At 43.9% G+C, this 23,807-nt stretch overlaps 1 protein-coding gene across 1 annotated transcript in view; it reads left to right on the top strand.

Annotated features, from left to right (window-relative positions):
- TUFM (Tu translation elongation factor, mitochondrial) overlaps positions 1-23,807 on the top strand; it is a 379,939-nt gene that overhangs the window by 72,613 nt on the left and 283,519 nt on the right. The window contains exon 3 of the mRNA XM_069652151.1: positions 10,485-10,644. Coding sequence (XP_069508252.1) covers positions 10,485-10,644 — 160 coding nt within the window. The remainder of the gene's footprint in view (positions 1-10,484; positions 10,645-23,807) is intronic.

Below are 23,807 nucleotides of genomic sequence, written 5' to 3' on the forward strand. Positions count from 1 at the left end.
TGTACCTGAGAGGGACTTGCGTGCAGGCTCCTTTTCAAAGACTGAATACATATGTTTGCACTGTGTGCGTTTCCTGAACAAGTAAGATATGGGCTCTACCCTAAAAACAGAGCGTGAGCCAGCAGCGGCCTTACTAGTTTGATGTAATCTTCCCAAGCGCACACTAATAGTGTGTCAAGGAGCAAGGAGTCGTGTGACCGCCGAGGAGTGGCCAGGGAAGACTGACTGGAGGCAATTTAGCGAAAACGGAATAGGGAGAAAAAATGACCTTACCGGCAATCGTGCAGGTAACTGGAGAATTATTGGGATACATACCGTCTGAGGTTTTTCTATGGCTCAGAAAAAGTTGAAGGCAGGTTTAGATTGGAAGGCAAAATTCCACAGGGTTTTAGGGCTGGCCAACTTCTATTGAAAATTCATACCTGGATTCTCGCACATCGTTCTTCCCAATTGTCTTACTCAAGAAAAACATTGTCTTTTTCTGCTTTGAAGAAGCAGAGAACGCCTTCAACGAGCTAAAGGAACAAATTACTTCTGCACCTATATGTCAACCCAAAACTGATTCTATTTTAATTGTAGAAGCAGACGCATCGAACTATGCTGTCGTTACCATCTTAAAACAAACAAATGAGGATGAACAAGATGATCAGGATGATTGCATCACCTTTTATTCCAAGTCCCTATTCCCTGCTGAAAATAACTATTCAGTTCTAGAAAAATAACTTTAATGATCAAGTTAGCCTGCCAAGAGTGGAGATATCGCTTGATGGGGCTGCAAATCCCACTATGGCCCACGCGACTATCAAAATGTTCAATTCCTTTAGGACTTCGAATGCAGAAACAGTCGGCAAGCCCGATGTGCTCATTTTAATTTGATCATTGCGACCTGCTTTTCACACACATCCCGGGCTCAGAAAATGTGATGGTTGGATGCCTTATCGCAAAGTGAATGCACCCCAAAGAATGAAACTCTGGAGAAAAAAGTTTGCACACACCTCATTCGTGTTAGCCATAGACACTTACTTGCCAACTCGTTAGTTCGTTCCCTTGCCGACAAAACATTAACAGAGAAATTGGATCTCCTATTTTTTGGCAATCCATTGTATCTACCCACCAAAGAACTACAGTACGATGGCCTGGAATTATGTCACGACTCCTATGTTGCTGGGTGTCGGGGGAATACTTTCCACAAAATAACGAATGCATAACTTGGTGGCCTACCTTAGACCAGAATGTGGAATTTTTTTTTTTTTTTTTAAGATCTTTGTAAGATCAAGTTGGATATGTGCTTGAGGGGGAAAACTCCTTGCACCAACCCATTGGGGAACTAACCCAGGCAAAAATACTTACAAGCCTTTGCGGGCAACTTTCTGCAGTTTTTATTCTTGGTCTTCCTCCCTCTACCGGGTATACCATTGTCTTAGGCATTGTAGACCTGTTTTACCAAGATCGCTCGTTTCATTCCATTGAAGGAATTAACCACAGCAGAGGAAGTTTGTTTTGTTTCTCATAGACCTATTCCGTCTACCTGGATTGCCCCAGACCATCATATCCAACAGAGATTCACAGTACGTATCCATATTTTGGACAGCGCTATGTAAAGCCTTGGGGGTCTGTAGGTCACTCATCAGGGTATCATCCACAAACTAATGGTTAAACCACCATTAGAACAATACCTCAGTTTGTTTTGCCTCGGCATCCTGTGACAATTGGGCTACTCTGTTACCCACTGCAACTGCAGAGTTCTCATACACTATTCATACCATTCCTCCTTGCATTTGAATACTTGATTTGCTCTTACAGACATCATCCTCGTTCGCTACCTACATGTGAGCCAAACTGTACCAGCGTAATGTCTGTAGAAACAGCCACAAAAAACGTAAGCCTAACTCAAAAGACAGCTCTGGAAAAATCTACTGAAAGCTCAGGTAGATGCAACAAAATAAGCTGAGCACACGCGTTCCAAGGTTTCTGGATTCAAACAAGGAGATCAAGAATGGTTGTCTTCCCGACATTTACTTCCATGTCTCACCAACCAAGTTTTTACCTGGATGCTACACGCCCTTCAGGATCCAAATATATGGATATGCAGAAACTAAAAACACTGAAGGCTGCTATCCGTAATTATTCAGACTACTCTGGTGAGTCGGTGTATCGCAATGAACTTGTTACTGTGGCGCTACCCTGTTTTTCTGTGATTTTTGCTCCTTGCCTTCTTTAGTCTACCTTCCTTCCGCTCTCCTTCAACCCTGCCTTGTCCTTCTCCATTCCTTGCTCTGGATCTTCCCTTTTTGGTATCCTGCTGCCAGTCAGTGCTGTATGCTCTCTCCAACTGCTGTCCCCCCCACCCCCCTGGATAGATCCATGGTCTATTATCTTTAGGCTGCAGAGGCTTGCTAGGAGGAAAGACGCCATTCATGCCCATGCCTCGCATCCTCTAGCGCTATGATAGGTGCGATTTTGGTTCTGCTCTTCCAACTCAGAAGATTCCGTACAGTGTGGTAGTTCCTGATCCACAGCAGAGATTAAATCTTATCTGCCCTGGGAATGGTAGAGGACAGCTCTTCGTTCTGTCTTAGGTGGTTCCTTCTTCATATCAGGCTGAGGGCTTTGAAGAGTACAACTCTCCCAAAGGAAGTGCAGTGAGATCTTCAGAACAAATCTGCGGTCTTAAAGGAACAGAGTGATTCAGATGGCCTGGAAGACCCCGTCTTTTAAAGGCACTAATCCTTGTGTGATTTGACGAAAGCTAGCTTGTCTTAGTAGTCCAGTCACTGCTGTGAGAAACCTGAAGGTATTCTCCAGGGTAGAGGCCAGGAATCCCATATCCAGGTGGCCAGGATTCGGCCATCAATGTTAGATCCAGTTCCTGGGGGTGGATCAGTGCGGGAGGACAACCTGGGTGAGGGAGACCGGGTTATGCTAGGGGGAATATGCAAGGGGTGGCGCAGTATTATACCGAGGAGGAAGGTGAGGGGGACAAAGTCCCTGAGGTTTAACTTGGTTATTTCACTTCTACCTCCCTTCCACCCAAAGAAGCTCCCTTAATAAAATCCAATCAACCCTACACCTCTGGTAAACAAACTAGGAGCCAGAACCCTGATGCACCAGGAAACTACCTCTCTCAGAACCCCTGTTTTCCTATATCCTACCCGAATAAGCTGTCATTTTTCTTTCCGTCCCTCTGATAAGTTCCTGCACTCCCAACCTGCTCAGATAAAACATTACCGTGCCCAAAATCCCCCTTGTTTGTTTTATGAGGAAAGTCCTGATCATTCCCATTCGCTACACAAACCCTATCTCTCCCCTTCCAAGGTCATCAACCCTCCTGACATGAGGCTTGCAATTCTTTAACGCCTCTTCCCCAGTAGGATACTTTGACACTCCAATCCCCCCCCTTTCCAACTCGAACACTTTTCCCCGACATGAAAACAAAAGGGCTAACCCTAGAGTAGTTTACCTGACATGTCCTGACACAAGTCAGTCAATTAACCAGAATAACACACACCTGACGGCCCTTTCCTTTCCCCACAGGGATAGAAGGTGGAGCAAGAGAACTCAGTACAAGCAAGGCAGACTGCATGACAAGACAGCTATTCAAGTGCCGCAGTTCAAGAGGAGGAGAAAGGTGGGAAACGTCGAGCAGCTAACAAGGAGAGATGCAACCTTGCTCTTTGACTCAAGCCAGCAAAGCCTCCAGAGAAGGAATTGGAAGACCGAGGACAATAGCCCAAGTGTGCTGTAGCAGATGTCAACAGTACAGAGCGTATCAACGCTCATGGGCCGGAGCGAGGGGAAACTCCTGCTTCCATGGTACTGTCTTCGACTCCAGTTAAGAAGAAAGCCAAGCGGTTCATCACAGCCGGCTTTTAGAGATGCAGCACCGTGGTCTGAGCGTACTCCTTCTGAATGGGTACGCTCCTTTGATGCCCGGGCCCAGGACAGCTGCCTGCTGTGCGGCTGTCTCGGACAGATGTCGATACCTGCCCTCACAAAGATCAAAGAGGAGGCCCTGCCCTCCAGGTTCTTGACCTGCCATTTGGCGGGTAGACCCAGCTCACCAGAATACACATCACTTTCCACAGCAGAGCTGACTCTCAGGAGCTGACCTGTGCGATTTATCAGTTGGAATGTGGCAGTCGTGATCATAAGTAGTACCATGCATTATGTCCAAACTCAGGCAGAGCGTTAATTTAGAGTTTACCCCGCCACCAGCATGGGTTACTTATGATCTTCTTAGGCCCCCGTACACAAAACCTTAAATGCAACCTCTGCGGCAAGTGTGCAGCTTGTGACCTGTGAACCTGCTCTGTGCCGTGAGTACAACAGGAGCTGCGGATCATGTGACTGGGCATGAGTGCACTTTGCTTTTGGAATGGAGTCGACTCGAAGGAGGAATTTGGTTTTCAGATTACCCCTTCTGGAGATGGAATTACCCTGCTCATTCTATTTGTTGATCTAAATGAAAAGAAAAGCCAGGGCTTTGCACCCTTGCCAGATGGCAATTCCTCACCCATGCATGTTAAAATGGAGGGGCACCTCCCTGTCCACATGTCAAATGCCAACAAAAGACACACAGGAGCATCTGCCATCAACAAACCTAAGGATGTCGCATACCGCTTGCAGTGTTGCTTTGTCTGTAAAGAAACTGGTACGGAAACCCGATTTTTGTTAGATCAAAGTAGATTGCCTTTTGACATTGGACGGTAATTGAAAAGTCACGGATTCCTAAATGAATTTCCCCCAAAAAGGGGAAGAACGTTAATGGGCAGATAGCTGTAAGAAGTCTGTTTAAATGAGTATGGGAAAATACCTTGAAGTGAGGTATTAGGAATATGTAAAAGGAATATGCAAAAGGGGAACCGCAAAGGTTTTAAAAATGATATACTCAATATTTCAGACAATATCATTTGAAGATGGTTCTAAATAAGCGGAGTTCTGTGAGGAGTCCATGGTACCTTACCTATTTCTTCTACCTTCCATCATGCTTCTTGATTTTGCTGTACTTTTAGTCACTGTTTTCCTTCCATTCTCACATAGCCTTCGGCCTGAACTTGGTGTAAGTTCTGCATCAGCCTCCTCATCTTCCTCCTTGCGCCTGCACCCGCAGCCCTCAAATAAAACGCTCCAAGTCTCCCAGGAACTCTAACCTCCTTTATCTCCATAGTCTACCACACACCTGCTCCCTCCCCGCCTATCACTCTTTCACTTGGCCTCTGGAATGCACAATCCCTCTGCAGCAAGTCTCCCACATCACTGACCATTTTGACTCTTCTCACCCTCCACTTTCCCTTCTTGCTGTCACAAAAACCTGGATCTCCTCTTCATTCTGCTACAATACCAGCTCTCTACACTCTACCTTCTCCACTGCCCTACCTGTTGGAAGGGCGGTGGTGTGGGGTTGCTTATCAATGAGGCCCTCAACACAGCTCATATACCCCTGAGATCTTTCACTTTTGAATATGCTACTATTCACCTCCTCCCGCCTACTTTTCTCTCTGTTCTGGCTCTCTTTTGTACCCCTGGTCCTTTCAACTCCTTCCCTGATTTGACACTTCTCACTGACTCACTTCCTACCAGCATCCCCTTTGTCATGCTGGCAGACTTTAACCTTTCCAAGCCCTCTGCAGTCACCTGCCTTCAATTTAAATACCTCCTAGCTGACCACTACCTACAAAGACCCGCTCTGACTTGTTTTCCTATTTAAAATCACCCTCCTCCTTCGCTGACCCTTATCAATCCATTGTTCTCTTTAACATCTCAGCCCCTACACCTTCTAGTTATCTTCCCTCTTCAATGACTTGGAGGAAATTCAGACAGGCTTTTCTGGTGTCCCTCTATTCATGGCTCCACCATTGACCATGCTTTCTCTGACTTTAAATATGCATGTATGACTATATTTGACCAATACTATCCTGCTTGCACATTCACAACTTCATTCCCTGTTCTCGCCCTGGAATTATCTCTGAAATTCAGATCCTCAAAACAAAGACGCGCCATGACCTAGGACACTGGTGAAAATTAGACACCTTCCATACTCCTAGCCTACAGAAATTCCCTTGCTACCATAACATCTGTACTGGACACTGCTAAATCCTCCTACTTTACAAACCTAATGTCCTCCCTTCGCAATAACATCTACTACTTTCATCTACCCTCCAATCTTTGCTGACCCCTGCCAAGCCAACACCCACATCCCTTTCAGTTAATGACTCTGCTCACTAGCAAGCTGGCTCCTGAGGTCCTAGAGTTTGGGTGTCTCCAGCTGCTTCAAAGATGTATCGACATTCTTATAGAGGCACTGTAACCTAACACCAGGCACTGTTATTCCAGTAAGGTGAAACGCTTTGTCATGTGGTACAGTCCTTATAACATCATCTCAGGTGACTGTGCACACACACACTCGAACTCACTCTCCTTTATCCAACTCGCCTTTTAGACTAAGGACTCGTTTTTAACCCACTGAAGGTCCACCTTTCTGCTTACACACCTCTCAAAGCAGGGCTTCCTGGTGTAAAGTCCCTGTAGTCCAGGCTTTCATGGAAGGGGTAGAGGGACTTCACCCATCTATTTCTAATCCAATTCCTGGATGGGGCTTGAATGTTAAAAAAAAAAAAGAAAACTTATGGGCCCTCCTTTCAAGCCAATGCACAGAGCTGGTCTTCAGGATCTCACCAATAAGGCTGCTTTCCTGATGCCTATTACTTCCATTAGGAGAGCTAGTGCACCGCATGCTAGCTCCGTTCAAGACCCGTGTGGTTCTATTCATAAGGATAAAGTGGTTTTGCGCGCACACCCATGTTTTGCACCTAAATGAATTTCCAAGTAAACCAGTCCATTGACCTTCCAACTTTCTTTCAGCATCCCACTCACTAGGCTGAAAGAAGCCTCCATACACTAGATGTTGGAGTGGTGATTATATTCTATTGATAAGATAAAACCACTACGAAAGACAGATCAATTATTTGTCTCTGTTCCCGCTGATAGAGAAGGGGACCCTGTCTCCAAGTTGGAAATCTCTAAATGGATTTTAAATGTATGCAGATTTTGCTCTGTCTAAAAGAGATTTACCCTTTACGCTAGAGCACATTCTACTCGAGGCAAAGGGACTACTAGCTTTCATTGCAAATGTTCCTCTAGATTCTGTTTGCAAAGCAGTTGGCTGGAGTTCTGTTCACACCGTTACTGAACATTACTGTTTAGATGCTAATTTGAAATCTGATTCTCTGATGGGTCAGGTGGTGATATCCCTTTGCTGCTGTTACTTCTCACATCCCACCACCATCTCCTAGTACTGCTCTCTAGTCTATGCAGAGCATGTGATTCTAAGCAGATTCGCAAGCATCAGAAGGCATACATTACTTAACGTAATCCCTGTTCTGGTGCTTGCATCTGCGTAAATTCACATGCGCCCATCCTTCCTACCTTCTTGGAGTTGAAGGAACATGGACATCTTACACCGCCTTTTCTTCTGTACTCAATCGCGCATTCTTTTCAGGCTCCATTATGGCAGAACAAAAAACCAGGGGTGGGGGGGGGGGGGGGGGGAACTGTGGCCTAGACACGCGAGAAATCATGGGTGCATTACACATCATGGTAGGGATGGTGTTACAGACATGCCCAGGTCGATGTCCCTTTTCGATCTTAGTAAAAAGATGCACTACTCCGCGATTACTACTAGATGTCAAACTATATGCACAGCAAGTAAATCGAACAGGATACAAACACCAGAAATAACATTACTGTAAGCAATGTATGTCTTAATGTGGAGGTACTAGATGTCTTTTTGTGGGGCAGAATCTTAGTGACTAGTGGATGTAGCCGTATTGAGATGAACACATTTATAGTGGGAGAACTTTAATTTTCTTTGTCGATTGTTTAGTCATGTTACTGTAAAGTACTAATGCAGCTAATTCAGAATTAGCAAATGCCACCACTACGTAGTGGTTGCAGGTTTTATTTGTCCTAGTTCCAACCCAGGACCCATCTGGCCAATATGATTTTCTGGGGATTCCTGCAGGGACATATCATGCTAGTATTAATCCAGTGGATCACAATGAGCGAGGATGTTGATTCCTTTGTGTTAATGCTAACACATTCCTCACATGCTGAAACCTCCACCAAAGGTCCAGCCTCGGAAACATTTCAAACTTATTCATTTTTTTTTTTTTACTTCAGTGCCTTCGTGCACAAATATGGAAGTCGCAAAAGTGTGTTAAATGCTATGGATTCCGTTCAGCTTAACATTGCCTTGCTGAACAGATTCAGAATCTGTCATGAAGCCGTCTCTTTTCAGTAACGGCTCAGATTTAAATGTGTATAGTTCATATCAGTGTTATGATCCCATCATCAGTAATAGTGATCAAAAACCACTTCTTTAGAATTTGTTTAAATAATCGAACATTTGGGAAACATTGGTTGGTAGGTTCTTGATCTGCGTATTCATTCCCTTGCAGATAGCATATTTTTGGGCTACAGATTTGTTGACGTGCAAATAGTCAATACAAATAGTTTTTTGCCTCCAAACATCCCACTGTGTGCAGACTATTAAACTCACTGGATGTGGGCTGCCTGTTCATTAGATGAGTATTTGGGCTGTGATGCTAATATAGAAACCAAATTTGAAGGGCCTGGATGCTGATCATTCTGGATTAAGGAGTCAAAACCAGCCCCTGTACTGGTGGTTTCAATCTCAGTTGTTACTACAGAATAACCATGTATGCCCTCTGCAATCGTGTATCCAGCACTGCTGCCTTTTTTTTTTTTTTTGGCAAGGGGGGCAAAAGTTTGGGGGGGGGGGTGGGCAGAAGCCAGTGCGATGAGCTGCAAGGGTGGATGTGTCTTGGGGAGATTTTCTGGTGCTGGCTGTTACCAAGAGTCTGGGGTTGTTGTTGGGGAGGGTGGGTGAGTGTATCAAAATTATTAGTGAAAACAGTTGTATTGCTTGTGCATTCCAGAGACCCAGTGTAAGGTCAGTAGAGGGTGCAGAGGCAAAGGAGGCAGTTGCTGGAGCGGATCAAGAGAAGCAGCTAAGATGGATTTAGGTTTGAGTGGGTGGTATGTGGGAGAGGAGCGGCTTGAATGGGATTTGGGAGAAGAATGAACAATGGGATGTGGGTAGGGGATTGCAGGGAATTAGAGGGGTGTGCAGTGGCCACGGGGTGGGGGAAAGGCAGTTAAAGAAATAAGAGAATTAGGATTGGCAGGTACATTGTAGGCAGGGAGTAATGAGGGGGTTTAGTTGCCTAAGCGCCTCTGGTACCCCTACTGATGCTACGAGTGAAAAGGTGCACATATTCTATGCATTTGTGCCAGTTCATAATGGTGATCACGCCGATGCATGGTATATCTACATTCATTCTAAATTGGATGGACGGGGGTAAATGGGGCAGCATGGATGACCCAAACGCCTAACCTGGCCAAACCAAATGTACCTTTTAGTTTAGACGCCCTTTTAGTAAAGCCTAGTGCTGGGACACCTGAGTAGAGGTAGTGTATTGATGGCACGCCTGGCCCGAAAAGACTCCAAAGCAGGACCTGGACAGGCACATGATCAGTTCAGTAAGATGAGCTAGGGGGCTTCTTGTATAGATCCTCTTGTAGATGGCATAGAACCCTCCACCAAAGCAGTGCTGCTCTCACTTCGAATGTCACTGTAATAAAGTGATGGTAACTGCTGGCCCCCTGACTCCAGTTATCCAGCACATTAACTTCAGGTGGCATGACTGGGCCCAAATATGCATGGCAGACTTGGTGGGGTGCTGGTGCTCCCTCTTGTTTGTAGGACTCACATCCTCTGAGCTGAGACACCTATCTGTCAAAACCATTTGGCACAATCTTTTGAACCACTTGAATCTTCTGGACTGTGCCATAGACTCTGCACAGCACCCACAACAAAGTACAGTAGACCAGGGGCTGGGGGATGATGACCTGTGGCAAGTTGGGCTAAGAATCTGCACGCTGTATAGACCTGCACTATGATGAGCCAAGGTATACAATGTACTTTTCTGCAGAATTACATTGGGGGGGTGGGTGGGGGGGGGGGTAGCTGGTGTAGAATATGTAGTGTTGGGGTCCTAGTCGTTGATAGTGTAGGTCGCAATCAGCAGGGCTTACCAAAAGGATTGGGTGTACATATTGCTCAACCTGCAGAGTTGTGTAGAACAGTGGGTGGCATATAATAAAAAGGACCACAGATGACATGTATTACAGCACTGAATCAAAAGGGCAGTGCAGAAATGGGAGGTAGGATTGAACCAACCTTAAACCAGGCTTTGATTTGAATCCGCTTTTTGTACCCCCAATGCAGTAAGTATCTTGGCAACTAACTGGGTCAAGCTATTTACAGGTGAAGTTTTAATAATATATGAAGAGAAGTCTGTGCAGGAATGCTTAGCTGATTTTCAGGGAGCTCTGATGTTGGTGTTTTGGCTGTCTGCAGAGACTCTCTTATGTCTTCATGCATATGTCCTCTGTGCTTTCAGGCGCAGCTATCCTTCCCTTTGCCATTGTGTTCCATACTGCTACGACATTATGCAGTGGAGGCCAAGAAGGTGTATCTGCGCGACAAACCTCACGTAAACATCGGCACCATCGGTCATGTGGATCATGGGAAGACCACTCTGACTGCAGCCATCACCAAAAGTGAGTGTCCCTTTCTTCCTTTGTACCCCACAGTGTTGGCAGGACATGGAGATGACCCTGTAAACGCTGTGAGCACTGTTGTACACAAGCATACTTTAAAAACTGCCCCCCGCCCCAATATGACTTCCCTACACACAGTGAAACTCCATTGCATTGGGGAGTTGGGGGAGGGTGTTTGCTCAGTTTACTCTCCATAGTGGTTTGAGTAGGAACCCTTTTTTTTTTTTTTTCTTCAAATATCTTCCCTGAAGGTGGTGACGACAGTACAATTTTGACAATTTGAATTGCAGGAAACATGTACGTTTAGTAATTCTGAGCGCATGGTAGTCCTGGCTTAAAGATGCATTCTTCTTCGTCTTTTTTTCTCCGTCTAAACCAAGATTCTTTTTAGGGGGACATGGGATGGTTGCTGGGTTATGCGGTGAAAGGATGATTGCAGGATTGGGAGTACAGAAGCTAATGGAGTTATTCTTTTCGGATGTTGGTACTTCTGAGCAACAGTTACCTACATCTGCAAGACTGCTCATCTCCTCTTGCATCCTACCCTTTCCACTGCAGAAGATTAGCATGACTGCAGGCAGCAGGCGTGAGGTAAGCAGCCCATCTCAGGGCACTCGTGTGTTATTTTATTTATTTTTTTCTGGCCCAAGACTAGGCCCCCAGGCCCCGGAAGTATCCTTCTCCCGCCCTGCACCCTCTTGCTGGTGTCTGTCCCTCCGGTCCTGCCCATCCCCGCTCTGATTGGGCCTCGAGCCCTTCATGACTGGTCCTCCCAGGGCAGCCCTCTGCCCGGCAGCCCCCTGTGGCTAAGGGCCCCAAGGCCAAGCGCGGCTCCAGGAAGTGTCAGGTGTCCGGAGGGGAAGCCAGTGGCCAGCCGTCAACCAGCAACTACAAGGACCAGTAAGGTAGGGTGGCTTGGGTTGGGGAGAGGTACAGCTCTATCCTAGATACCTGACCACTAGGCAAACCAATGTCTAGCAATGTGATCAAACCCCATTGCCCAAAACTGCATTGATAGGCCTCTCTCCCACTATACAGCTATCCCAGTTCACTCGCAAATTTAGCAAACTCTCAAGTGAGACAGAAGCCACCAGCGAATTACTGTGGTGGGTCACTCTGACTAGGGGCCTCTCGCATCACAAGGCGAAAGTCCAAGCTACGCCCGTCCAAGCAACCCTCCAACCAGCAGATACCCTTCCCAACCCACACATCCTGCCCACCACAGTGAACCGCGCTCAGGGAGACGGACAGTAAAGAGAGCCACCGATAACACACAACTTAATAACCCTTACCACCCCCCTTCCCCTCCTAGGACAGCGACTGAATGAGTCGCCAACTCCAGCCGGAATACCACCCACAGACGAAGCCCAAACTAGTAGCGGACACCCCTTCACCAGCCACTACACCACAAGACAACCAGAACAAAGCAGGACCAACTAGAGGTCACCAAACAAAGACTAAACAACTCTCAATCCTAAATGCCGCGCAAACGACCCATTCCAAGGAAAAGACGAAAAGACAAAGAGATGAAAAAACAAACGCTCCAGAACAGCAACTTAGAAAAACCACCATAGACTGGACCCCCACGGACAGGAACACAAAACGAAGGAACTCTGAGAGAAGAGAAAAATCCCTCTACTTAACTCGATACCTCGCAGACAACTGGCCACCACAGCGACCCAACCAACAAATTAGAAGCAGCAACATCAAACAACCTAACACAAGCGAGTAGAAGGATGACCAGCACAAACAACAAACAGACGATCAACCCAATAACCCCCTACATCACCAAAGCAAGAGGAACTTCCAATCAACAACCACAACTCCCGGAAGACAAACCCGATGAACACAAAAAACCCAAGACAAAACCTAGAAGAACTCTTCGAAGACGCTGACACCCCAAATCCCACAACCCCAACAAGTGACCGACCAGGAAGGAAACCTCAACACTCAGCGGAAGACAACCTCGACAAAGCCCAAACCAAACACCTCCAAACTTCACTGCAATCTAATAAATCCATGTCAAAACACTCAACAGAGATCTTCGACCTACTTGACGACAACAGCATTGACATCCTGTTCATCACAGAAACATGGCTGGACGACAACTACAAAATCGCACATCAAAGCTGCCTTCCGACCTACTTCAAATGCCTACAAATAAACAGAAAAAACAAGGAGGAGGCATCGCTATAGCATTCAAAGAACTCCTGAAATTAAAAACTGAGAACCATTCAACATCCTCAACTGCGAAACCATGGTAATATACCTAACAGCGAGCCCAAAAACCAACATCACATTCATCCTGGTATACAGACACCAACATATGATGCAACATTCGCCAATAACTTCATAGAAGCCATCACCAACTTAGCCATCAACCACGAACACCTAATCATCCTGGGGGACTTCAACATCTGGTTTGAAGACAGCCACGCCAACTCCCAAAACTCACTAATTGAACAACTCAGCACCATGAAACTACGACAACTAGTCAAAGGAGCAACGCACTCGGCAGGACACACCCTAAACGCAATTTTCACCAAAGAAAAACATCACCACAGCACCTCCGATACAAATACTATGGAGTGACCATCTCATCATCCCATTCGTGATCACTCTGCCTAGCCAAGCCTACATCCAACACTCACAACCACCACCAAAAGAAACTGGAAACACGTCAAATGAAGCAACTTATTAGAACTGGAATTAACGAAACCCTCAACTACAGAACTGGAGCTAGCTGACCTAGACGGGAAAGCAGAGATACTGCTCAAATGGATCGCAGATACAATAGACAAGATCGCCCCAGAAAAAACGTTCACACCATCAAAAAAAAGAGCAATGGCAAAATGGTTCACCCCACTAGTAAATGACATGAAAAAGGAAAACAAAAAGATGGAATTGGAATGGAGGAAAGAATACAACCCAGGGAGAAAAACACTACCAGAAACAAGTCCGTGCATACAAGAAGGAAATTCAAAAGGCAAAGAAGACATTACGACAACGGAATCCACAATGCCACCAACACACAAAAAGAAATGTTTAGCATCATTGAAGAAATGAGTAACTCACCAGGCTGCGATAACACCCCAAACCCCCTCAGAAAAACTATGCAACGACCTGGCAGATCATTTAAAAAAAAAAAAAATCAACGACTTCCGTCAAACCATACAAAAGCAACCAAACGAACCGAACACAGAACCACAACACAAACTCTGAAGCTTTCCTGAAATATCAGCAGAGGCATTCGCAATGCTGGTAAAACAAAGCAAGAAAGCGGGATCACCCATGGACCCATGTCCCCCAGACATCTACAAATCCATCCTCGCGCAAGGATCGCCAGCAGAACACTACAGAAACCTTCTAAATCTATCACTGACAACAGGGACTGTACTGAAGATCTTCAAATCGGCATACATCAAGCCACTCTTGAAAAACACAAGTGGTGACGTAGATGACCTTTCCAACTACAGACCCATCTCCAACATCCCCTACCCAGCAAAACTTCTAGAAACCTACGTATATAAACTAACCCAAGAACACATAGAAAAACACCACCTGCTGGACCAAGCTCAAATCGGTTTCAGACCAGCAAGAGGAATGGAAACAGCACTACTATCCATCTGGGACGACCTCAAAACTAACGCAGACTCAAACACTAACTCAGCCCTTATTCTGCTCGACACCTCTGCAGCCTTTGACACAGTTGGCCACGACACCCTGACCAAAAGACTAGAAGACATAGGCATAACAGACACAGCACTACGATGGACCAAATCGTTCCTAGCAGACAGAACAGAAACAGTACGGATAAAACCTTTCAAATCCACCCCACGAGTTAACGACTGTGGAGTACCACAAGGATCATCACTATCTCCACTATATTTCAACATCTATCAGACTCCGATCATCAGAATCTTCAAAAAACACAACATTACATGTTACAACTATGCAGATGACGCTCAGATCATCTACAAAATCAAAGACACTGATGCCGACCATTCAACCATAACCAACTGTCTAAAAAGTCTTCAACTGGATGGATGCCAACAAGCTGAAAATCGACCCAGGAAAGGCAGAAATACTGATCGTATCCAAAGACCAAGAGAACGAAACCACCATCCCATGGCCTACGGAAATGGGGAAACGCACCAACACCTGGGCGTCTTAATGGACAACAACCTAACCCTGGAACTACAAATGGATGCAACGGTGAAGAAATGCTTTTTCCTCCTCCACACGGCAAGAGGAATTCTACCTTTCCTCTCCTTCACGCACAAAACACTCACTATTGTCGTCCTAATCATGTCAAAAATCGACTATGCAAACAGCCTCTACCTCGGAATACCAGAATACCGCCTGAAGAAACTGCAATGGATCCAAAATGCAGCAGCAAGACTACTCCAACTATCCAGAAGAGACCACATCACTCCAGCCCTAAAAACACTACACTGGCTCCCAGTAAAACATTGCATCACCTTCAAAACAATGTGCATAACGAACAGGGCAATCGGCGGACACGGAGCAGAATTCATACAAAAGAAAATAAGTCTACAAACCAACGAGACCCCTCTGATCAAGCAACGACATCCGCCTCGAACTCAAACCATACCTTAAGAAAAAACTTGGAGGCACCTCCTTCTACCACTTAACCGCAAAAACCTGGAACAACATCCCAAAAGAAATGACACTGAAGATCACCTAAAATTCAGGAAATCACTAAAAACCTGGCTCTACAACACCACAGACCAAAACTGGAAAAAGGATGACTAAACCCGGAAAGACACAAACATCCCCAACCCGAGAGGGTAACTCCCACGGCACCTGGACGGATGACACCGGATAGACTGGAACACAGGCGGCACGTACAGAGACTGAGTCAACTACCCCAGACAATCCCACCAACACTTTTGCCCTCCCCTTAATTACCGCCAGGTACCACAGTGGTGTGGAATTATCGAGATATTGGCAATCACCCCACTACCTGAGAGGTTGTCCTTGGCAGGTGCACAGGACACAGGGGTATGAAGGGAGGATAAGGGGAGCTATGAGAGAGCATGTTAGAGGTGGGGACCAGAGGAGTAAGGAACCTGTATGCCAGTCGGACCGAGATCAGGACAGAACTGCATCAGAGGAGACTACGCAAGACGAGCGCATCCATTCAGGATAGAGACACAAACTAACCAACCCTACCAACAATTTCCCTTTCTGCATACACCTCTCAAACCAAACACAACCAAAACCTACAGCACAACAAACCGCACAAACTTCACTACATCGCAACAACAAAACAAAAACACACATAGCCTTGCACAACGGTACACAATGACTACCGGCCGCAAACACCCCAGGCCCAGCCAACGGACCCACCGGGCTGAGGCCGCCAACAGCACATCACTGCTCTCTTGCACTTTTCCTGCTTCCTCCCACTAACTCAACCTCCCCTCTTTCAGAGCCGCCAGAGCGCCAGGGGACCACTCCGGTGGGCAGTACAAATGTCCTTTAACATTAACATGACTTTAAGAGTAAAGGGCAAATCCACTAAGAATAATCATTCAAGGTCATTCTTTGTATTCACACCACAAGTATTACAACTTAAGTTCACTGCATAGCTTTTACAGTTTTAGGCATTGCTGAGTTATCTACTTGGCATATGGAAACCACTGCCCCTGTCTTGAGGATATTCATACTGCATAACGTTTTAATTACAGGGAACAACCAAGCAGTTAGAGGCCTTGGATGACTACTTTTGAAGTTCAAGCTGTCAACTAATATATAATTGATATAATTTAATGAATAAATATAATATATTAATAGCAGGATCAACAAATTATTACACAAAGTAAGGATGCCTGCACAAATACTATCATAGAAGCCCTTGCGGCATCCGCCAATAGCGAACAAGAACTACATCAACATACAGGACAAAATAGTTTTTCTCTATTTTTGAACCAGAAGTTCAAAGTGGAAGCAGTGGAAAAGAGTTAGGAGCAAGAGAAAAGATCCCAGAGGTTCCAGTAAGAAAAAACAAAAATCTTTCAAAAAACAAACAAACGATCTCAAATTCTGGCACTCGTAACTTCATTCGAAATTTGAAACCAATTGGAGAACCTGTGCAGATTTAACAGCAAAAGAAACCAATTGAAAGGAACCCAAATAAGGAATTGCCCACAGCACAACTTGAAAGTCAAAGACACTTTATATGAAAAGTGATCCATTTGCCGGTAAATGAAGACCTTTCAGATCAGGAGCAGGCGTCAACTGTCTCCATATATAAAGACGAAAGCTATATCGACACACAGCCCGAAAAGCAAGCAATCAAAGGAGGAACCTCAAGCACTACTCGGTCCAGAGTCAAATACACAACATTTTGTATCCCTGACACAAAAACGAGAATTAATTGAGGCACAAAATAAAAATACAAATAACCAACGAAAAATACTTAACTCTATGATTGAGCACTCAAACCGAGAACGAACAAATAAGACAAAAAGGCTAGAAATGCGGAGGTCTGATTTTGGGACACAAAATGCAAAGAAATGAAAAAAAATGAAACAAACTTTCAGGAAAACCAGCAGAAAATCAGGTGATTAAGATGCACAAGCTATTACTAGAGCGGGTTTTAAAACCAAAGGATGGTCTAATATTGAATAGGTCGAACCTAATGAGACTACTTCATAGCATTCCACAATTGCAAGTCGTGGAACCAAAAGACATAAAAATAGTGTGTCTTCCAAATTAAGCAGAAACTGATTACATCTGCTTACATCTTGTAACAAGATCCATCTCAAATCTACTACCAACAGCAACAGACGAGCTGTGAACTCTGGGATTTGACCTAAAACCCATCCCCAGCCTTGAAGAAGATGCCCAGAAAATAATTGCTGTGGAAAGAAATCTACAACAAGATAAGACTATCATTTTAAGACCATTTGGAAGATGAAGTTGCAGAGGAAATTGGAGACCGATCAGATTCTCTCCAACTTTCCTGCGGGGCCCGCACTCTTTGCACATAAGGATAAAAGGCAAAACAGACGACCAAACGGTGGAAGGTGAATCAAATGTACGACCCTTAGAAATGAGGGCTGAGAAACAGAAGTCCTGGAACTAGCTTACAGCAACTCTGACATCCTCAGACCAAAATTAAACCTAATATCAGAGTTCATCAAAGACCTTGCGCATGGCCTCCTGGAATTCTTGAGGATTCAAACACTTGTTTGAAAATTTTAACCAAGAACTGCTAACAGCAGACCTTCTGTGCCTTCAAGAATGCTGGCTAAAAGAAAACCCCATTTTAGATGACTATACGTGTTATCTAAATAAAGCCTACAAAGGCAAAAATGGGGAGACCATCGGCGGGACTTCTTACCATTGTCAAAAATAATCTCCATGAAAAACTTGTAAGAGTAATAACTCCCTCTTCACTCATACAAATAACAATCTTTGAGGATGACCAAAAAACATCAAAGGAAAAACTCACTAGTCATATTTAATCTTTACTGGAATAGAAAAGCAAAAGATGAAGTGTCCTTCCTGACTCTGGTTACTGAACATACAGATGAAATAAAAGCAGAATTTGTGAATATTGGCCTATTCATTTGTGGTGACCTCAATATAGACTGCCATAAAACTTCATGTGCAAAAGGCCAATCGAACCAAAATAGCCAAAAAGTCTTATACAAAGATGTGGCTAAATGAAATGCACATAAGAGATTTACATATGGCAAATGGCAACGTAGAAGGAGATTTACAAAAAGCAAGCACTTGGCCTTCGTATAATGCCAAAGCAACCTTAGATTACTTCTTCCTAGATGCCGTAACCTATGGAAAAATAATATCTTTGTATCTTGGACATCGTAAAAAGCTACCATAAAATATTATTACTAACCTGTCCTGAAGAAATTTGGCAACAGGCTTACAAAAAGGAAATAAACCTATGGCCGCATAATGTGAATATAAACGAGGCACTAAATCGTTTGCGATTGTCATCTAAAACTATACCACGATTGACAAACTCAATTAAAAAAAAATGGCAAGAAGAGCAAAATGACAATGTTGAATATGAAGTATGTCTTGTGTCATTCCCAGAAACAAATATTCAAAACCAGAAGCCTACAGTCACCAGGCTACACCAATTCAATTCAGAATTACACAAACGAAAAAAAACTGGCAAAATAACTGAGATCTCTAAAAATAAAAAGACAGGCGGATCAATAACATCTCGAGTGATGCAAGACAAAAAGCTGAAGAAAACATACCAACAATGGGTTAAATCCCAAAGAGCGAAATTATACCAAAGAGACTGAACAGATGTTAATGGCAATGGAAAACAAGAAAGCCAATTTCTCTGGTCCTTGTTAAATAAAGAACAAAATCTCCAATTCAGCTTTGTCGAATCCAATCCATGAATTTGAGTAGGTTTAGCATTTTGAAAGCATCTATATCTCGACCAGCAGTGTCAAAACTCCTCCTAAGAAACACTAAAATGACAAATCGTGGTCAATAAATTTTGACAAAACCGAAATTTTGAACTTAATCAAAGGCCTTAGCACATCTCGTGCCCCGTGACGAGATGGCCTGAGGAACGAAATACTAAAACACCAGAATTATGGGCCAAGATGTGCTATGTCCTGTTCAATAGAATAAACAAACACCAATTTCATGGAAGAAAGCAGTGGTGATACCAATTTTCAAAAAAGGCGACGGAACACGACCAGAAAATTACCGACCTATCTCACTGTTGGATGTCCTGGGAAAACTGTATGCAGGAATTCTCTTGAAGAGATTAAAGGAATGGATAACAGCAAGTGGCAACTATGATCGTAGACTATCAGGATTTGTTGAAAAAGTAGACTGCAGTTTGAATCTACTAATACTCGGTATGCTAAAAATGAACCATAAATAAACTTTTTAGCGTGTATTGAAATGGCCATGGCCTTTGACAGAGTTGATTGTGAAATGCTATTGGAAAAACTGGAACATAAAGGCTGCCCAAAAGATCTTTTGGTAGCCATTATTGATCTGCATACAGATACAACTTTACAAATGAGATTAGATCTGAAAGGAACCCTAACTAAGGCCATTAGTACCACAAGAGGCCTAAAACAAGGGTGCCCACTGGCATCAATCCTATACAACTTTTTCATTCTGAAAATTAGACGGAATGGAGCCACAGAGATTGTGCTCTCCTCGCCTAGGAGGAAATAACAAAGGACATCTGCTATATGCAGATGGACCTTATTCTCCTAGACGCCACTGCAATTGGCTTACAGCGCAAACTCGATGCACTGCAAAACTTTGTGAGTGAGAACAAACAGAAAATAAATGCGTCAAAAACAGAAATGCTAATAATCAAAAAGACACAAACAAAAATAAAAAAAATCTTTTCAAATGGTGTCTTGAAAATCAACCGCTTTCAATAACTAAAAGCACAAAGTATTTGGGAGACAAACCGTAGATTCAACACTTAAACCTAAAAATGCATCCACTAATAGCACAAGCTCTAATACTGAAAAAGAGGTATGACAAATTCTCAATCCAACCAATTGTAGATTTTTACAACTTGAAGGTGGCACCGTCAATAACGTATGCAGGCGATACTGGATTGAGAATCCCATATAGGACATGGGATAAACTAGATGGAAAATTCTGGCGCAGAATCCTAAGATTATCGAACACCGTACCTATTTGAATTGTGCACCATGAACTGGGCCTACTCTCTTTACACGTACATATACAGTGGAAAGCGCCATCAACCTTCAGAAAAATAAGTGTTTCCCCCGACAGTATGAGATTTTGAAAACAGAAAATGAAAAACTACCTTTCTGACTGCTAACACTGTGGAGGAAGAAATGCACAGATATTCTGGATCAACTGGGTGCAAGTACCGACCCATTACAGAATGATCCAGAGCTAATCAAGACTATTCATGTCAGTAGACTGGTTACAATCTGAAACCGCTTGTGGAGCATCAAAATTTCAGTCAACCACCTTAACCAATAATCCTTTTTCTGTAAGGTTTTGAATGTGATTGTCAATAGGATGTTTTCACTGATTTAAATGTTTAAAGGTTTTAGGTTATCTTAACATTAGTTTGTTCTTGGTTTATAAAAAAAATAAATAAAAAAAAATAAAAATAAATAAAACATTAAAATAAAAATAAGCGACAAAGCGGGGTATTTATATATCCACCTGTATAGAACATCTACAGATCGTAAAACACACTGCTGTTATATACAAGCAAACATCCAAAGGCACTGAAAGATATTTTGCCCATTGGCCAATTCTTGTGCCTACCACGAAATTGCGCTTTTGTGGAGGATTACACAGAACAGGCACAATCATTAACATCTAGACTCGCTGAGAGGGGTTTCCCATGGAAGATACTGAAACCTGCTGCTAAAAGAGCTAGATTTGCTAACGGATGCACTCTTGGTTCAAAATGAACGCAATTCGGTTGTGGACGGAGTTGTATGTGTCACTACTTTTTCCAGCACACCAGTCGCATTAAACTTGTGATTAAAGATTGGCACGTGGTTACTAATATAGGCTGCATAGCAGACCAACCACTGTTGGCATTAAAGAGGGAGAAAAACCTCAGACAGACTTGTGCATGCTAAGTTCTGCCACACACTGGATAAAACTGCCCAGAATACCGTTGAAGCGACCTGGCCATCCCAGATAGTTCCTTTAGTTGGTCATCATCCGTGTGGTAACTGCAGCATTTTGTGCTTTCACCACCACTACCAGGGAGTTTGTCCATGGTTCATTCCATTGGACACTGAATAGGTTTTCGAATTGCAACTCTACCGATTCCTACACTATCCAGTGTTTGTGACCTTTTCTACATTGGCATGACAACTAGGAAAGTGTCAGTGAGGATTTGTATTCGAATTAGGAAAGATCTCCTTCTAGTGCAACACCACCATGGGCATGATGACTTTAGCTGGCTGGTTTTAGATCAATTGAAGCCAGACCTGCCTGGCTTCTCAATGGCAACTCGCCTACTGAGACTCTTAACATAAATGGATCCATCGGTTGAGGACCCATTGACTTGGCCTTAATGAAGGTTTGCAGTGTTCTGCATTATTGCTGTAAGGGTCCTGTGTGCCTCTTTGTTAGTGGTCTTTCTAGGTTGCAAAACAATTCTTGTCGACACGTTCCTGAGCGATTTAGACTTATTTTGTTAGGAAAACAAGGCAAGGTTGAATGTTCTATTTGTTCTGGGCTTAATGATCAAGCCATGAAAATGGACTCAGTTTACCTTAGCTTATCTCCCTTTAAAGATCCTCAACGGATCCTGTTAACAGTACTTTACGGGCTTCTGTTGGCAGAACCTACATGGACAAGAACACAACCTCTTTCCATACAGCTGTCCGTATGATCTATAATCGCTTTTGGCTGACCGTTTCTGGGCACACTTTGTGAATGCTAAGTTTATGCAGCAATCCAATGTTTTTTCCTGTTTGAATGCAAAATGGTGAGTGCGATTCGTCCCCGGCAGTTTTCGAAATCCTTTTTCTCTATCATGGGTGATGCGAGTCTGGACGGGGCATGTGTGATTTACTCATTCTCTTTGCATTTGGTTGCACTTCCCACTTCTCTCTGGCAGATGGGCAGACTGGCGGCGTACTGATGTATTTTGTTCGTGAACTTGTCTCTTCAGCGCCTTTCCAGGCGGGATGTCTTATTGGGGGGGGGGGGGGGGGGTGGTGTGTGTGTGTGTGTGGACACCCAATGGAATGAGAGTGGGGAAGTTTCTTACTCTTTGAGATTGCGGTAAGAGAAACGTCCAGCAGTGAGGGCTGGTAAGACATGTTATGATCAGTCCTGTGATTTGTACATTTCTATGCAGGTGACTTTAGAATTACACATTTGAGAGTTAATTGAAGTGCGAGCCCTGTGTGCAGAGCAGGACGTTGGTGAGAGTGTTTGTATCATGTCTGTTTTTAAGTTTTGCTCTGCTCGGTGGAGCGTGGGCGTCGGTGCGTTTGGCATGGGTGCGCAGCTTGGGCTGTTTGTAGTTGTCCACACAGGCAGTAGGAAGACGCACAGGTTGTTTCACCTGAGACAGGTGTTTGTTTGCCATCAAATAGAGTAAGGCTTGCTTGGACATGTTTATCTGCCAAAAAAATCATCTGTGTTGTGATGTTTGGCTTTATACATTTTCTTTTTCACAGAATATTTCCCTATCTGAAAGGGTGCTTTTCGGCCCTGATGAAGGCAGAGGTGTTTGGGAACAAAGCTACCTCAAGTCGAAACACGATTTGGCCTTTAAAAATCGACATTCACTCAGTTTGTCATTTATGAATGGTTGTGCCCAATGGGTAAAGATCTCCACCACAGGCATGGACATTTCAGATTTTTATGTGACTTTTAGCTATAACCAGACAGGATACGGTCTTCTATTGTTTTCAATGATGCGTTAGCATTTTTTTGTAAATTTCATTTTTATTTGTTTCAAACTTGTAAAAAATAATACAAGAGGATATAAGTAGGCATTACTAACCATATAGCTTCACATATACACAAAATGCCTCGCCAATATCTGGCAATAACTGTGAAAGTCCACGCCAACTGGGGAGGGCGCATGTCATGGCGTAGCGCCTGCGGGCGGGTCCGACTCTCAATGTTGCCTAAGGCATGCTCACAAAGGTCAGACAGAATAGCGCCATTTGTTCATGAAGGCCGCTCAAAATCTGGCAATTTAGGGAACTCGGGAGGCCCGTGACAGGGGAGCAGACCACCCACCCATTTCACCAGTATATCAACCGGGCTGTGCAGCACATTGAAGGATAGTGAGAAGAAACCAACCCACACAGTTCAACCGTATGTCAGCATGTCAGATAAGAATTTGTACACTTCATCTGCTGTGGGACTACACAAGACTTGGCTCCTTGGTATTGGACCCACCTTTTAATATAGGTCTGTACTACACAGGTTGGTAGCGTGACTGAGCAGCCATGCTTATATTAAGAGGTAATATGAACTGTAGAGCTTTGCAAGGAAACTAAATGCAAGTATCCAATTAAACACTTAGTTATAATTAATACACAAAGATATTTAAAGCATTCTTTAAAAAGCAGTAATTAGCTGTAACATAAATCCCAAGTTAGGATTCAATTAAAAAAGTGAACAATAAAGCAGGTGAGTAATTCATT

Source organism: Ambystoma mexicanum, chromosome 3p (genome assembly GCF_040938575.1).
Source record: "Ambystoma mexicanum isolate Mex_15411 chromosome 3p, UKY_AmexF1_1, whole genome shotgun sequence".
Taxonomy (NCBI): Eukaryota; Metazoa; Chordata; class Amphibia; order Caudata; family Ambystomatidae; genus Ambystoma; species Ambystoma mexicanum.